This window comes from Acipenser ruthenus, chromosome 24, assembly GCF_902713425.1.
Source record: "Acipenser ruthenus chromosome 24, fAciRut3.2 maternal haplotype, whole genome shotgun sequence".
NCBI classification, from domain to species: Eukaryota; Metazoa; Chordata; class Actinopteri; order Acipenseriformes; family Acipenseridae; genus Acipenser; species Acipenser ruthenus.
In genome coordinates, this window is record NC_081212.1 from 9299877 (window position 1) to 9317011 (window position 17135).

Here is a 17135-nt window from a genome sequence, read left to right on the forward strand (position 1 = left end):
AGTGTTATCAGGGGACAGCCAGGTTTCAGTGAGAGCAAGGAAATCGAGCGAGAGGTGGGAGGCAAAGGCAGATATGAAATCAGCTTTGTTAGCAGAAGAGTGACAGTTCCAGAGTGCACCAGAGAGTGTGCGGGAGGGGGGGAGAGGCAGAGAAATGCGGTTAGAGGGGTTGGAGGAGCAGCAGCGGAGGGAGGGCAGAGGACGAGGACGGGAGGACAGAACAGGGATGTGAGAGACAGTCATAACAGGACAGGCAGGACAAAAGGCACAGTAGGAGCAGTGGGGTGGAGGGTACAGACCTGACTAGTAGATAGCTTCTTCTAGAGCCCCGTTAGGTTCGGATCTAGTCGAACAGCGTCTCAGCGCAGGCCTCCCCTGGCTGGACTCCCACAGCTCTTTTGTTGAGGCTCTTCTGTTTGCTGGTGCTTCGTGCTGGCGCCGAGATAAGCTGCTTGATTAAATGTTACACCTGCTTGGCAAAAGAACCAACTAAACTGTGTGGAAACCAATCAAATAGCAAAATCAACTGCTAATCAATTTAGCCACTCACCTGGTACTACTCACACACTAACTGCCAATTCAAACACCACCTTACAATGTCACTAAATGTAGTTAGTTAATTACTTGAAGCAGGAACTTATCTATCTGCCACTGTCCCTGGTTACCTGTAGACTGAACTAATTACTAGATGCCCACCCTTAAATAACTCCCTTCACTTAGCAAGGGAACTAGCTGCTAACTGCTCTGGAGACAATAGTTTCACACACTTTAATGTCAACCCCTAAGTGTTCATACCAGTGAGACCCCTTCTGAAAAACCTTGGGATTGATGAAAAACCTTAACCTAGACCACTAGATTAGGTTTTTGGGCTGAGGGCCGGGGGATGCTGGTGAGGGATCAACATTTTTACATATGGTTGACAGCTATGCCACTGACCTAGGCTTAATGGCGATGCTCACCGGGAGTGAAGCAAACGACACGAATACAGCACGAGTACATAACAACAAAAAGAAACTGTTGTCGTGAAAAGAAAATACTTCCTGCTTTTGCTACTTTTGTGGAGACGAAATAAAATAAATAAAACAAAAAAATAGTCTGGGTACACCACACACTAAAAAAAAATGACATTTAACGTGAATGTTTATATGTGATCTGGTTTAACATGTAAATCATTCAAAAAGAATACATCTACACATATTTCTAAATACTGAGAAAATTCGTTTAATATACTTTTTTTTTTTTAACTGCTTTTCAATTTTAATAACATCTTCAGTTAGTGTGTGAATGTGTTTATTATTATTGGTCAACACTATTAAAACAAAGAAGCGTAATTTTACAGAAATACGAAACCAGTGTGTGGCGCTCCCCGTCACCTTAATTAAACTTAAGGTGAAATAAAGAGAGACAGACATACCATCAATTTCCAGTTGTTCTGTTATTTCTTACCATATGGCGTCTTTCTTTGTATTGTCTTTATAACAACTGACACTGGCATGAAGAACATTGTATTTTTCGACTTTAATAATTAAATTCTCATTAATGTCCATTTCTCTTTTATTTCTGTGGTAATTTCTGCGTGAACGAGACAGTAACAGTCTGACTCTCTCCGAGTATGACGTGTTGTGTACAGAAACATAGAAGGATCGCGCAAACAAACTGTCAGAGTCAACAAGGCAGTTCTATCTTTGGGTAAGAGGGGAGTTTGCGTAGCAGCTACAGGAATATAGAATGGTAATGTAATGTACACCTCTTTATGGTGACCCCCCCCCCCCCCCCCCAACCACCCCCTAAAAAAAATAATAATAATACACTTGGACAGTTGTATTGGATTTACCGCTGTATCATGTATAAAGTGTTTCGCAGCCTTGCAAACAATAACAAACTCATGCACAAACATGAGAATCCATTGCACGGCTGTGAGACTCTCAAAATTGTGAAAAACCGTGAGTCTCACGGGTAAACCTTGACACTTGACACGCATGTTTCAGCATAATTAGGCATGCCACTTAAAATGTTTGCAATATCAAAAACATTAACCTGAAGATAAAACTATAATAACTAACAATGATCAACTTTGTATTAAAGCCAACATAAAAATGATCCCAAGGGACTCGCTATAATTTTCGGTGGTCTTGCACTTTCTGTACTTTTTTGTGTTTTCTTCCTTCGTTTTTCAGGTGGATGATCATTTTGAAACTACAGTATAGTATAGCATACTAAACTTTGAGCGGCTAAACACAAATTAAATGTTTTAGAGGTTTATAGATAATACATAATACTGTTTAAAACATTCAAGATCCTTATTTGCTTTTACTTTCTTTGCAAACCCCTGCCCTAAAACACTGAAGTCTGGAGTACGCTGGTGATGCAGAACAAAACACAGACACATGTGTTAGACACCTGTACTCTAAACAAACACAAGGTCGTTTCTGCAGAGAATCTCCTAGGGTAGTAACAATACTTAATAGGACTACGAATAATGCTAATAATACATGTACATAATAAGGCTGTAATTCCTTTGAGGGTCTTAGGTGACTTCTAAACCACGAGAACACTAGCAGAGTCATTGATCACAAAAACAGGGAAGGAGCTATAACCTGTGTACAGTAGGGTGCACTTCATTTGCTATGATTAGCTGTAAACAATTTATTTAACTTCTGTAGTTTCTCTGGTATCTCACATATTACATTTGTATTTTTTTCATTGTAACATTTTGTTGAAACATCTTGTCTTCCTCCTCATAAATCATTTGAAATCTGGTCCGGTTGGTGTGTGCAGCTGTTCTGAGGCAAGGTTTATGAAGTGCAGTTGCACAGCAGTCTTACTATCTTACAAGGGCAGCAGTGTGGAGTAGTGGTTAGGGCTCTGGCCTCTTGACCAGAGGGTCGTGGGTTCAATCCCCGGTGGGGACACTGCTGTTGTACCCTTGAGCAAGGTACTTTACCTAGATTGCTCCAGTAAAAACCCAACTATATAAATGGGTAATTGTATGTAAAAATAATGTGATATCTTGTAACAATTGTAAGTCGCCCTGGATAAGGGCGTCAGCTAAGAAATAAATAATAATAATAATAATAATAATAATTACAAGAGCAGAGCCACAGCTGGAAATAACAAGGCTGTAACCTCCTGTAGATTAAACACATGGGAACGTGTATTATTATTATTATTATTAATAATAATAATAATAATAATAATAATAATAATAATAATAATAATAATAATAATAATAATAATAATAATAATAATAATAATAATAATAATAATAACAACAACCTGGTGACAGTCTCACACAGACCAGCAGCAGGAGCAGTACATCTCTCTCATGTCAGAGACTGGAATACGTGTTTCTCTGCAGCTCTTTTACAATCCTAATAAAAGCCCCCTGAAAGGCCATTTCCCAGCAGCCCTGTGTTTTGCAATTCTGGTTATTTGCTGAAAAATAAACCCTGACAATAATTAACTCCTAGCAAACAGTTCCCCTTTCATTTACTCAGCCTACTTCTGTTTGCTGTGGGGAAAAAAAATGCCTTTTTAGCACTTATTAATAAATAAATAATACTAATTTAGAAAACATTTCTTACAACATTTAAATTAGTCCCTTGTTATTTTGCTTTGCGATTTTAGTTTTCTCCCTTTGACTTTGCAATCTTTTTGACTGGTTCTGATTCTCCAATATTGAGTTAGTATCACACTCCCAGTGCCAGGACTGAACAGCCATCCTCATTCCAGCCATATCATGTGACAATATGACCTTTCAATTACAAACCCCACATACTCCACGGGCAGCAGTGTGGAGTAGTGGTTAGGGCTCTGGACTCTTGACCAGAGTGTCGTGGGTTCAATCCCAGGTGGGGGACACTGCTGCTGTACCCTTGAGCAAGGTACTTTACCTAGATTGCTCCAGTAAAAACCCAACTGTATAAATGGGTAATTATATAAAAAAATAATGTGTAAAAAAATAATGTAATTGTATGTAAAAATAATGTGATATCTTGTAACAACTATAAGTTGCCCTGGATAAGGGCACCTGCTAAGAAATAAATAATAATATACACTACTGGTCAAAAGTTTTAGAACACCCCCATTTTTCCAGTTTTTATTGAAATTTAAGCAGTTTAAGTCCAGTGAATAACCTGAAATGGTACAAAGGTAAGTGGTAAACTGCCAGAGGTTAAAAAAAAAGTTTAGGTTACCAAAAACTGAAAGATAATGTACATTTCAGAGTTATACAAAAAGGCCTTTTTCAGGGAACAAGTAATGGGTTAACAACTTACAGCTGTTCTGCAGCAATGGAAGTAAATTAAGCCTTGAAAGTTGATGCTAACAATTCCTACAGGTATCCCAACTTTTGTTGATTACTTACAAACCCTCTGTCTCTATAAAAGCAGTGTTGGAACAGACTGCGTTACTACACCCTCTTAAGCATTATTTGGACAGTATTGTACTGCAGGAAGTAGTATATTGCTCTCATAATGGCGAGAAAAAGGCAATTAACAAAGGAAGACAGACAGACCATTATAACCCTTAAAAGTGTAGGTCTTTCCTTTAGAAAAATTGCAAAGAAAGCCAAGGTGTCAGTGAGTACAGTTTCCTACACCATCAAAAGGCACTTGGAAACTGGAGGAAACTCTGACAGGAAGAGGTCTGGCAGACCCAAAGCCACAACAGAATCAGAAGACAAGTTTATGAGAGTCAACAGCTTGCGTGATAGGCGGCTCACCAGACAACAGCTTCAAGCACAGCTTAACACTGGTCGAAGTAAGCAAGTCTCAGTTTCAACTGTGAAGAGAAGACTTCGAGCTGCAGGTTTGACAGGTCAAGTGGCAGTAAGAAAGCCATTGCTAAGATGGCAAAATAAGAAAAAGAGGCTTGCCTGGGCCATGAAGCACCGCCAGTGGACTACTGAAGACTGGAAGAAGGTCTTATGGACCAATGAATCAAAATTTGAAATCTTCGGTTCATCACGCAGGGTTTTTGTACGCCATCGAGTAGGCGAAAGGATGGTTCCTCGGTGTGTGACACCAACTGTCAAACATGGAGGAGGAAGCGTGGTGGTCTGGGGCTCTTTTGCTGGATCCAGAGTCGGCGACTTGCACAGAGTGAGTGGCACCCTGAACCAAAACTGCTACCACAGCATTTTGCAGCGCCATGCAATACCCTCTGGTATACGCCTAGTTGGTCAGGGGTTCATCCTACAGCAAGATAATGACCCAAAACATACCTCCAGGCTATGTCAGAACTACCTTAGAAGAAAAGAACAAGACGGTAGGCTTCAAATCATGGAATGGCCAGCACAGTCTCCAGACTTAAACCCCATCGAGCTGGTTTGGGATGAACTGGACAGAAGGGTGAAAGCAAAGCAACCTACAAGTGCAACACATTTGTGGGAACTTCTGCAACAGTGTTGGGAAGAACTTTCCAAACAATATTTGATTTCCATTGTTGAAAGAATGCCACGAGTGTGTTCAGCTGTTATATCTGCAAAAGGTGGCTACTTTGATGAGTCAAAAATTTAGATTAAATTTTGTTAAACAAAACGATTCCATGATCTCCAATTGTTTATTTGTTCTATGCTTTAATTTCAGAGTACACTGAGACATTAAACTGCATATATTTCAATAAAAACTGGAAAAATGGAGGTGTTCTAAAACTTTTGACCGGTAGTGTATACTTCCATAAATTGGCACATAGGCTTCTGCAGTTGATACTGTAGTTTTATATAGGTTTAGTGGTCCAGTGGTTAAAGAAAAGGGCTTGACACCAGGTTCCCAGTTCAAATCCCAGCTCACCCACTGACTCACTGTGTGTGACCCTGAGCAAGTCACTTAACCTCCTTGTGCTCCGTCCTTCAGATGAGACGTAAAACCGAGTTCCTACCGTGACTCTGCAGCAGCAGTTGTTGATGCATAGTTCACCCCCTAGTCTCTGCAAGTCACTTTGGATAAAGGTGTCAGCTAAATAACAAATTCATATATAAGCCCATGAGTCAGTCTCTGAGTATAAGCGAACCCTGGTTGAAGGGAAGTGTAAAGACAGCTGCTGATCTGGCATGAAGTACATGTCAATAACCCCAGAAAGAACAGCTTTCTGGCAGACCCACCCAGGTCCTGCCCGTAATCTGCTCTTCCTCTCTGGGTCATGAGCCTGTAGCAGCGATTCAGACTGTTGCTCGTGATCAAAGCCCTGCTCCCCAGACTAGGGAACAGTTCAGAGCAGGGGTTGCTGTAGTGAAGTAATCACACATACAGAATGATTGTGTGCATGTAGAAGTCGTGGCCCATTTCACCTCACACTTGCTTACTAAATATCGAGATGCCCCTAAATAAATGTCTATGCTAAATGCTATTGGAATTACAAAGTTCTTTCTTTTAATCAACCTATCCCCACCAGGATATGCCTCAATTGATTTTTTTTTTCAGGATTACATTTTAGACCGCAATCTTAGTAAATGTCTAACTTCTAATGCACAAAGCAAACTTTTTGTACTGTAGTGGTGATCAGACGCATTTCAGCTTTCCTTCATAACTTTAAACAATGCTAGGAGAGGAGAGGAATCTGAGCAGCTCTGCATCAAGGTAAAGACACCGCCTATCGGGTTGCAAAGCTCTACTGCTTAATTGGACTGAGTGAGTGGAGAGACACAGATCATGTACGGCAAACTTTCTTAGGATCATTCTAACTGTTTTTATCGTTGATTTCTTGTAAGAGCATAAAAACAAGAAAAATTACAAACAAGAGGAGGCCATTCTGCCCATCAAAGTAGCCGATTGGTCTCAAAACTTTGTCAAGTTGGATCTTAAAGGAGCCACGTGATTCTGCATCAACAACATGACTTGGTAACCCATTCCATACCCTCACTACTCTGTGAAGAAGTGTCCTTCCCTCCTATTGCCACTTCATTTCCAACTGTGTCCTCTGGTCATGGTTTCTGTGCTGCATTTAAACTAAATCACTTATGTGAAACTATACCCTAGCAGTGGGATTCTGTAATGCAACTGTGATTGTGTAAATAAGTCTCTGTGGCCATGGCGTTTCAACTAAAATTCTACAAGCGCCTATCATCCCTCAATCAATGCCTTTCAGTCCTGTTATCTCGTCTATCATGACTGAAACTGACTTGAGATACAGCTCTGAGATACAGAATGTGTGTCAGGGATTCCCTGTGCAGAACACTGTGTGCCTCTCAGTTTTATTAAGTAGCAAGATCTGTGCATTCACAACATGTGGACTATATACATACCCACTAACAGTTTAATCAAATTCGCTCAAAAGGTTTTAGGTTTCTGTCTATCTTAGTGATACTATCCACAGTAAATTTGCACAGCAGTTTTCCTATGCTTTTCCCATGTTTCTACTCTATGCATTTACCATAGTTTACCCTGGTTTGCCATGTTTTTTAATATTCTTTACCATACCTGTCTGGACTTTCACTGTGCTTTATTACACTGTGCTGTGCTTTTACTATGGAAACTTTTATAAGGCTACTTGCACCTAGATGTTTCTGACTAATGCAACATATACAGTTTGCATTTTCTGTGAATTCACACCTGAATTCCACTCTGCTCAGATTGGGTACCTTGTCAAATCTAAAAGATACCAGACACAACAGTCTCTGAAGTTCACAAGTCAAAGGTCAAAGAACACTGTTATCTACTGTATTGGGAGGGCCAAGGCAACACTTGCTTCTCCAATTGCACCAGTCTGTGTTCTTCAGGGTCTTCTCCACTGACCCAGACGTATTCAAGGATGTGAAGCCCTGACTCAGGTGGTGAAGGGGGGATTAGGTTAGACTGGCGTGCAGGTTGGTGTCTTTCCTCCTTGCTATGTGCGCTCAGAAATGCTTCCCTGCTGCACTTACGCTCTGGGTGCAGGAAGTAAATCTTGAGGTTGGTTGCAGGCCCCCAAGTCAAACTCCTGTGAAATCTGTGAAGGCTGGAACAGACAGCAGCATGAATATACAGTGGGGTCATGTGTACAGTCAGTGGAGCTGAATTTAAAACTAAACTTCAATTCAATGACAAACGTTTTGACTACAAGTCTTTTTCACTAGTACCTGTCGAGATGATTTGACCAGAGTAGCAGTGCGGAGGCCGCTGGGTTTGGCCCCTTCCCTCTCAACACGCTGAAGCAGGACTCGGGTTCGAGGAACGTGACTCCAGGACCGCCCCAGACCGGCTTTGACCACCCCATTTCCATCTCGCGTCATGTGATTTGTCACCTGGCCAAAACCCCAGCAAGTGCAGAAAATAGTCAATTTCAATGCTCTACTTAAGTTAATTGCATCAGCTACACAGGTCTCAATGTGCAGTTCTGGTATAGCAAACATATTTTCATTTTAAAACATCTGGTACTACTTAAGGTTATAGAAACTAAGAGCTTCCTTTGCCTTATTATTGGGTTATCTGTTTGCACTTCCTGGGTCCCCACAGCAGTGTCTTCTGGGTCATGTTACTGACTAAAAGCATGTCAGATAAATGGGAAGACAGCAGATTGGTTATTGACACGAAAGATGCCAGTAAAAAAATCAGTGAAATGATCCAGGAAGTGCTAGACAGACTGAAAGCATGGCTTGAGATTAACCAGTTACTAGGAAGCAGACAAGCATAGTTGGGCCAAATGGCCTCTTTATGCTGGTAAATGTTCCTGTATTTTCTTATGTCTGGGAATACTTGATAATCGCTCACCAGCACAGCAACTCCAAGATCCCTGGCCATTGTTCTCAGCTCACCAGCTAGCTGCATCATCAGAGACAGACCTACAAAACAAAACCACAGCATCTGAGGCCAAGAAATTGTGCAGAATAGTGAAGTGCAGCCAACAAAATAATGTCATAAATCTTACCTATTTTGCACTTCTATTAACTAAACAGGTCTCAAAATTGCGAAATGAATTGATTTTTAAAACATGAGATCTTTACTACATAAGTCTAGAGGAAGTTTACATTTTCTTTGCCTTTTTCACAGGAAATAGCCACTTACAGTTTCATCAAAAGTATCCTGCTAATATAAAGTAAACATGAGAGGTATGGTAAAGTATATACAAAAAATGGCAAATCATAGTAAACTAGGGAAATGCATTGAAAAATGTTGACATCTCATCTGAAAGCTATATTTTATCAGTGTGTTTTTACTTAGATTTCACCATAACAGTGCCAGGTGGATACAGAATGCATAACCTACACGGTACTAACAAAATCATTCCAGTAAATCTATATGCACTTTAACGAAAGACACCACGCTAAGCAATAGATTTCTGACCAGGCCTGGAGCATTGGGAGAGACTGGAAAGGGGAGACCTCTTTGAGAAGGTCAATGGAGGGCCCACCTTCTGTCTGCCTGCCTCCCATGATGGGGGAGAGAACAGCCGCCACCGAATCCACAATGACCACCTTAACAGAGCCACTGCCACCAGCCACCTGCAACACATACATCACCTGTTACGATTACACTGCCATTGCTGACATGAATACACCTGCTACAGATATGGAATTGTGATGAAACTATTCTTCGTTAGCACAAACGCCTGGCATCTCAGCCCATTCAATTGAATTGGAAAGGCAAGGGCTGGACACGAACTGCAAACCATACGGTTCAAACATGAACATCTTACCATTCAAGCTCTGCAGTCGAGGAGTAAGCACGTGTCTTATACTGATGTCAGTATTATTAACTCATCAGCCGCTGGGAGGAGATCCATTACCATGGCTTATCAGTATATACAGTAGGTCAGTATTATTAACTCATCAGTCGCTGGGAGAAGATCCATTCCATTCTCCCCCCTCTTAATCAAAGCTCGTCCTCGAGTGTAAACACAAGTCCACCGAGCCTCAGGGAGGCTCAACGTCAGGCTCGTCACCGTGACCACTCGCTGTGCCCCAGGATCCAGAGCGACTTTAGAGAGAATCACGTGTCTCACAAGCCAGTATACATGCTGTAGCTTATAATGCAAAGAACACCGATATTAATACCTGTTTCAACCACAGGGGGCAGGATTCTTTCCCTTTGGGCAGCACTGTAATGGCTTGGCTTGGAGAGGTAAGATCAGGATGTGAACCACAAAGACGTACGTCTTACCATTCAACTAAAGAGGAAGCTCTGTAGTGGAGAGGTAAGTAATTGTCTTATGCTGATGTCAGAGCCCAGGCTATTCCATTACCCACCGTGGACGGGAGCACCCAGGGGGTGGCACACAATTGGCCGAGCGCCGCCTGGGAGGGGAGGGCTTAGGTCAGACAGTGTGTCCTCAGCTCACCGCCCACCAGTGACCCCTGTAGTCTGGCCGGGTACCTGCGGGCTTGCCTGTAAGCTGCCCTGAGCTGCATTGTCCTCTGACACTGTAGCTCTTGGGTGGCTGCATGGTAAGTCTGCAGTGTGAAAATAAGTAGTCGGCTAACGGCACACGCTTCGGAGGACAGCGTGTGTTCGTCTTTGCCGCTCCCGAGTCAGCATGGGGGTGGTAGCGGTGAGCTGAGCCTAAAAATAATTGGATATTCTAAATTGGGAGAAAATACAAAAAATAATTGCCGACTACTAAATAAAAAAAAAAAAAATTAAACATTTAAAAATTTAAAAAGTTAGTTCCTGTACATACATACATACATACATCTACCCAATTGGATTTGGCATCGCACTGGCATGGGGCATGTTCTCCAGATATATTCTGTCTCTCTTGATTACTCTGGAAGGCTGAATGAACAGTCTACTCATGCCTCTCCTGTTCTTCCCTACCTGATGAAAGCCACTGCTCCGGAGGTCCTGCAGAGCTTCGATCAGGGAGAAGACGCTGAAAACTTGTCTCACCTGGATCCTGCGCAGCGCCTCCATCTGGAAAGAGGACAGAACTGCAGTTTAGGGGTCTAACACACACAGACACTTCAGAAACCTTCAGCGAACATGTGTTTTCATTTTTAATGGTCTGCAGGCTTTGCTTTCAGTTTCATTAACACCAGCCTTTCAGGACCTACTTTCCTATGAGTAGCCAGTTGCTTCCGCTAATGGCTGCTTTTCAGCCAGCAAGATAACCCAGAAAGACCATACTGAGGTGAAATGACCCAGGAAGTGTAGCAGCAACAGATTTCCTGGAAGACAAGGCAACCAAACAGATACAAACCCAGTCTACTACCAGATAACGTGTTTCTTTCAAAACTGCACATTGAGATCTAAATGGAACTACATGACAGCTAAGATTTATCACATTATGATTTTTAAGTGATGTTTTAGGTACATTAACACTAACATGTTCTTCCATTTTGCAGGCCTTGGACTGTACCATCTGGAGCAGGCGGGAGGCAGACAAACCCCCTGTTGAGTCGATATATAGAATATTCCTCTTCAGATCACAGGCAACACTTACAGCTACACCGAGGCAGACCTGAAGAGGGGAAAAGGTTAAAGTACAAAATAAAATTGCTAAAAAAATAATAATATATATTAATAATGAAAAACGCACACATTATGGTAACAGTGAATTTGATGCTTGTAATGGTCATTTATTTGAAGCTGTTAGTGAAGAATATTTATCGAACGCTCTTGCAAATACTTCAATGCTACAACTTTGAGAGGTCGCATGCAGGGACTAACTCGACTTTGAAAATACATCAATCATTGGAAAAGCAGTGATTGGTACTCAAATGCGAGCCAATGTGTCTAGCTTCTGTGAGTCGGAGTTCTTCTGGAGAAATATGTATTTTTAAAAATACATTCATTGTCTAAAGAAACCTAACGATCAGAATTGTTTTTCCTATAAGCACTCAGCTTATTCTTTAAATATTGAAGTATAGCTAACAAAATAATGTCATAAATCTTACCTGTTTTGCACGACCATTAGCTAAATAGGTCTCAAATGTATAGTTTTGACAGAAACACATGTCACAGCTCACATGTATTTCCATTTTAAAACATGATATCTGGTACTACTTTATATTAAAGGAAGCTCTCCATTCCTATGCTTATCTGCTTGCACTGCCTGGGTCATGTCACCTCAGCAGTGTGTCTGGGTCGTGTTATTGGCTGAAAGCATGTCAGTCAATAGAGGAAGCAGCTGATTGGTTTAAGACAGGAAAGAAGCCAGTGATCGGGTTGGGGATAATTCCAGTTGAAATGACCAATCAAGTGCAACACTATATGAAAGCATGGCTGGCTAACAGATTTATTTAATCTAAAGTACTACCAGATATCATGTTTTAAAATAGAAGTACAGGTTTCAAAACTGGACATTTGAGACTTGCATAACAAATGGAAGTGCTCAACCTGTAAGAGTTAGGGAGTTATTTTGGGGGCTACAATTGATCGCTTTAACAAAATGTAGATTTCCTTTAACAGGTCAATTTCTTCTGTATTATTCTGTATTCCTACCTGGGTCTTTCCACTGCCTGGAGCTCCTATTAGTTCTGTCACCTCGCCTGTGTACAGACCAGAGTCTAACAGCTTATCCAAACTGTGAAGAAACACAGCAACGGTGTCTCAGATCTCAAAGCATGTAGTGTAGATACTTACTGCAAGGGATTACAGCTAATTAAATACAGTAGCATCCCTATTAAAGTACATATAGCTAACAGAACAATTCTAGTAAATCCTATCTAATATGTATTACCATCACTTCACAGATCTCTCGTTTTCTTATATGAAAGAGGCAAATTATGTTTAATGTACAGTATATTTGATTTTTAACTGTATTTTTTGGGAGAATGTTTAGTTTTTTTAGACAATGACTCTTCCTGAATGTTTATTTAAATTAAAAAAAAATGTCTGCCACTAAATAAAAATGTTGACTTACTTCACGCGACCTCAAGAAGTTAACTTGAAGTGGCTTCAAGGAGCGTTCCAAAAATAATCTTCTCTAACAGCTTTAATAATTTACCATTAAAAAATCGAATTCACTTTACCATAATGTGTGTGTTTTTCATATAGGAAACTCTGAGACCTGCAAAATGAAGGCAATACACACTTTAGTTATTATCACAGCGACATGCAGATCATTTCAACTCCATTACGTGAGTAAGTTGGAAGGCGGTTGCTGTACAGTATTGAAATGTGTAAAACCGAATTTGCTTAGCAGCTCAATGCAAATGTCAGTGGCAAGATATTTCTGCAGATCGTTTGCAATTGAAATGTAGGCCTAACCTGGGGTTCCCAGTGGACAGTATGGCTGTGGAGCTGAGAAGCTCTTCGTAGAGATCTGCTCCATTGGTTGGGAAGGCTGTGTACTGAGCCAGGAGAACACGTTTTACTGCAACCAGGGTCTACAAACACACAGCATGGGCACAAAGACATGGGCATGGCCCTTTACCATCAAAACACTTTACATTAGGGTTGTTGATAGAAGTGGACCCAACAAGATAATTCCATAAACTGATCTTCTGCACTAGCAACATAGGTCTAAAAAGTGCAGTTTTGAAAGAAACACATGACAAACATGTATTTTCATTTTAAAACATGACATCTGGACTTTAGGTTAAAGAACGTTCTCAGTTTCTATGCCTTAATCTTGAGATATCTGTTGCACTTCCTAGGTCACCTAAGCAGTGTCTTTTGGGTTACTGGCTGAAATCATATCACTGGGGAGGGGTAGCAGCTGGTTGGATAAGGAAAGAAGTCATTGAAGCCAGTGAAATGACCAAGCAAGTGCAACATTATCTGAACGCATGGGGAGATATATTTAACCTAGTACCAGATATCATGTTTTAAAATTAAAATACATGTGTTCACTGTAATGTGATTCTTTTTTTAATTTAAACATTTGAGATTACTGTATATAATGAATGCCAATAGGTAAGATGTATGCAATTATTTTGTTAGCTACAACTACTAGTTTAGACTTCAAACATTTAAATGTGATCCAAATGTTAAACGTACACATTTTCTGTCTAAACGTTATCAGAAATATGCATTATACGCTTTCAGCCTTAGTGTTTGTACAATAGTAACTATACAGTTATTTATTTAGTACATGTTGGTAGTCTATTCCATTAGTATTATACACATGTAGAATATATTTCTATGGCAGGTTGAGACTACAAGCCTTTCTCAATGTCTTCAATGTTTTGTCAAAACACACCTTGTATGAAAGCGCACATTTCCGAGCGAGTTCTTCGATGTCTGACGAGACCAGGTCTACCACTAGACAAAAAAAACAAAATTCATCCCAAAGCCAGCACATACACTGTTCACAACTCCAGCACGCAATCAAAACATTCATCACAAAACCAGCGCACACTCTTCAAAACACAAAACCAGTGCACGCACTCTTCAGAACACAAAACCAGCGCACACTCTTCAGAACACAAAACCAGCGCACACTCTTCAGAACACAAAACCAGCGCACACTCTTCAGAACACAAAACTAGTGTACACACTCTTCAGAACCCCAGCACTCAATGGCAGGCAGGAGTCTTCAGAACTGAGGTGACTCTGTAGCCATCGACCCTCACCCTTCATTAAATCAGACCCATAAACCATGAAACTAAAATTGCCATTAAAACCGGCATTAAAGTAGTCCACGAGTGTCTCCCCAGGTAAAATCACGGCTGTGTGGTGTGCAGGTGAGTCACACAGTCAGGGGAGTGCAGGGGTCCCCAAGCGTCTCCCCTGGTAAAATCACGGCTGTGTGGTGTGCAGGTGAGTCACACAGTCAGGGGAGCGCAGGGGTCCCCGAGCGTCTCCCCTGGTAAAAGCACGGCTGTGTGGTGTGCAGGTGAGTCACACAGTCAGGAGAGCGCAGGGGTCCCCGAGCGTCTCCCCTGGTAAAAGCATGGCTGTGTGGTGTGCAGGTGAGTCACACAGTCAGGGGAGTGCAGGGATCCCCGAGTGTCTCCCCTGGTAAAATCACAGCTGTGTGGTGTGCAGTTGAGTCACACAAGTCAGGGGAGCGCAGGGGTCCCCGAGTGTCTCCCCTGGTAAAATCACGGCTGTGTGGTGCGCAGGGTGAGTCACACAGTCAGGGGAGCGCAGGGGTCCCTGAGCGTCTCCCCTGGTAAAAGCACGGCTGTGTGGTGTGCAGTTGAGTCACACAGTCAAGGGAGCGCAGGTTCCTAACTGTGCGAAGTCACTGGTTATTCCTGGGATTCCATAGGGAGCACTAGCACTGGCGCTATAGTGGACCCTACTGGCCAGACACCTGGTGGGCTCAAGTGGAGACCTGCAGGACTGGCCGTTGTCCTCCAGAGGCTGGTAGCTCACATCTTTTTACTGGGAGTAAACAGGTGATTGTTTTGGGGATCAGAGGACACCCACTGACCTTCAGGTCTCCTGAACTGAGGAGTTTATGAGATGAGGGAGCGTAACTAAACATTTAAATTGCAGAGAAAACTAGGGGTAAAATAATTGAGCACATTAAATTAACATTTAATATACCTCTGTTTTCAGTTCTACAGTTTAGACTAACTAAGATAGACATACAGCATAAGAGGAGTTCTAATTAGCCTGTCGTGTTTAAATAGTCCCACATCTTGTGTCTAGCCCGCTTCCCACTAACAGTGGAGCCTGGGATCGACCCTAATTTTAATCAGACTGCTCTGCTCTCCAGTAAATCAGACCCTGCCGACAGGTTATGCTGCTGCAGTTACCAGTCCGAACGTTCTGTGACCTCAGAGCCTGAATCACTTCAGCAGTCAGTCCAGGGCACTCTCCTTCTCTTAGGATCACCATGGCGAACAATTCTGCAAGAATCACATCGCATTAGGGTATTGATTTAACTGCAATGCCCAGAAATATGACAGGTGTCTGTTCTTGTGATTATCAAAATCAGAACATGCAAAAAAAAAACAAGGCTTCAGACCATAATCTGCCATCTCTTAAAAAAGGATTCTCAACTTCATATAGCACAACAACAAATACTGTCAGAAACGCTTAATGACATTGTCATTGAAATGTCCTGAATGTAATGCGAGGTAACGGGGGTGTGCTTGTGATAATATCATTTTAATTGGGGCAGTTTAAATAAAGGGTTGAGGTCTCGGGTAAAACTGTGATTTAAGCATGTAGCTCTGAGGGAGTCTTACCAGGGGTTTTACTTGCAACAAATGAGTCCTGATTTAGCATTACGGTTCATTCATTCTAATATACAATGCATTCCCGTACTGAAATGTCTTAAATTAACTTGGCAAACCATTTAATATACAAACTAACGTGGAGCTATTTATCTAAATAAGAATCTCACTTCATAATCTGCAATTGTTAAAAAGTGACGCAGATGCAAAAGCACAAACTACCGTTTAGCAAACTGCAGCGTTAAGTGTACATAACCTTATTGAGATTGTGCGGTTCTGCTTTTGTGTCACGAATACAGCTACTTGCCCTTGTCTCGGTGAATTCGGATCGGATTGACAGCAGAAACACTATACGAGGCTTGGAATCTACGGTTCTGAAAGCACAGTCGGCAGGAAAGCAGAAATGTAATACAGCACCAACACTTCCAACAAGGGCCCGCCTCTTCCGCTTGTCAAAAATACAAACTCTAAACTCCACCCTCTATCATCTTAACCAACCGGCTCAAGGAGGCAGGGTTTCATGAAAAGGTTATTCGCGTCACAGGGTCAAAGATAGCAACGGTATAATAGAATGATATGCTGTATATACTGTATATAGAATATCTGCTCGAATATATTTGGCGGCATCAATGATTATTCAGTAAATCATTTAAACGATACAGTATATTGCCCACTGTTTAAATACTAATATAAAGGAGTTTTAAAATGCATTAATTGACTTTTTTATATGTCCCTCACTGTTTTATGGTGTTTGCATTCAATCTAAGTAGCACTGGGTTTTGCTTCAATACTGAGTTATTGTGCATGTTCTCTAAATCGGTTCTTACCGGACTTTGCGCTTGCTTTGAGCTTGTCTGGAGAATCCTCATTGCTTTCAAATCATTTGACAAAGCAACCTTCAGCTCTGCCGGTCCAGCTCATCGTGTCAATGTAGATGCCGAGTAGATGGAGATTTTCAGAAGGTTTGGAAGGAGCAGAAACTACCTTGAAGGGATATAAACAAACTGGACTGTCAATAAGGTTTAATTGTCAGGAATACAAGTGCACAGAAGGGTGAACTATACCCATGAATCATCATGATTTGACATTGTGAAGATATGACAGCAATATATTTTCTAATTAAATATTAGAACAAGAAAAAAAAAGT

At 41.4% G+C, this 17135-nt stretch overlaps 1 protein-coding gene across 3 annotated transcripts; it reads right to left on the minus strand.

Annotated features, from left to right (window-relative positions):
- Positions 1-6348: 6348 nt before the first annotated feature.
- Positions 6349-17110, minus strand: rad51d (RAD51 paralog D). Of its 3 annotated transcripts, none has more exons than XM_034048265.3 (11): positions 16816-17110; positions 15566-15658; positions 14059-14120; positions 13125-13243; positions 12357-12438; positions 11239-11373; positions 10731-10826; positions 9328-9418; positions 8688-8758; positions 8057-8221; positions 6349-7935 (listed from the first exon to the last, which is right to left on the minus strand). In XM_034048265.3, the coding sequence occupies exons 2-11, from the start codon at positions 15645-15647 to the stop codon at positions 7858-7860; spliced, it is 981 nt and encodes a 326-aa protein (XP_033904156.3). In that variant the 5' UTR covers positions 15648-15658; positions 16816-17110; the 3' UTR covers positions 6349-7857. The 3 variants fall into 3 exon arrangements, with proteins under 3 accessions (XP_033904156.3, XP_033904155.3, XP_058854334.1); XM_034048264.3 differs by lacking the exon at positions 16816-17110 and adding an exon at positions 16296-16422; XM_058998351.1 differs by lacking the exons at positions 15566-15658; positions 16816-17110 and adding an exon at positions 16001-16422.
- Between the last annotated feature and the right edge of the window lie 25 nt (positions 17111-17135).

Coding starts and splice junctions, on each gene's coding strand:
- rad51d (XM_034048265.3), bottom strand. CDS start 15,647: ATGGTGATCCTAAGAGAAGGAGAGTGCCCTGGACTGACTGCTGAAGTG. Junction 13,244..14,058: donor AATGTGCGCTTTCATACAAG/GTGTGTTTTGAC, acceptor GTGTGTTTGTAG/ACCCTGGTTGCAGTAAAACG. Junction 7,936..8,056: donor TGGTCAAATCATCTCGACAG/GTACTAGTGAAA, acceptor TGTCTGTTCCAG/CCTTCACAGATTTCACAGGA.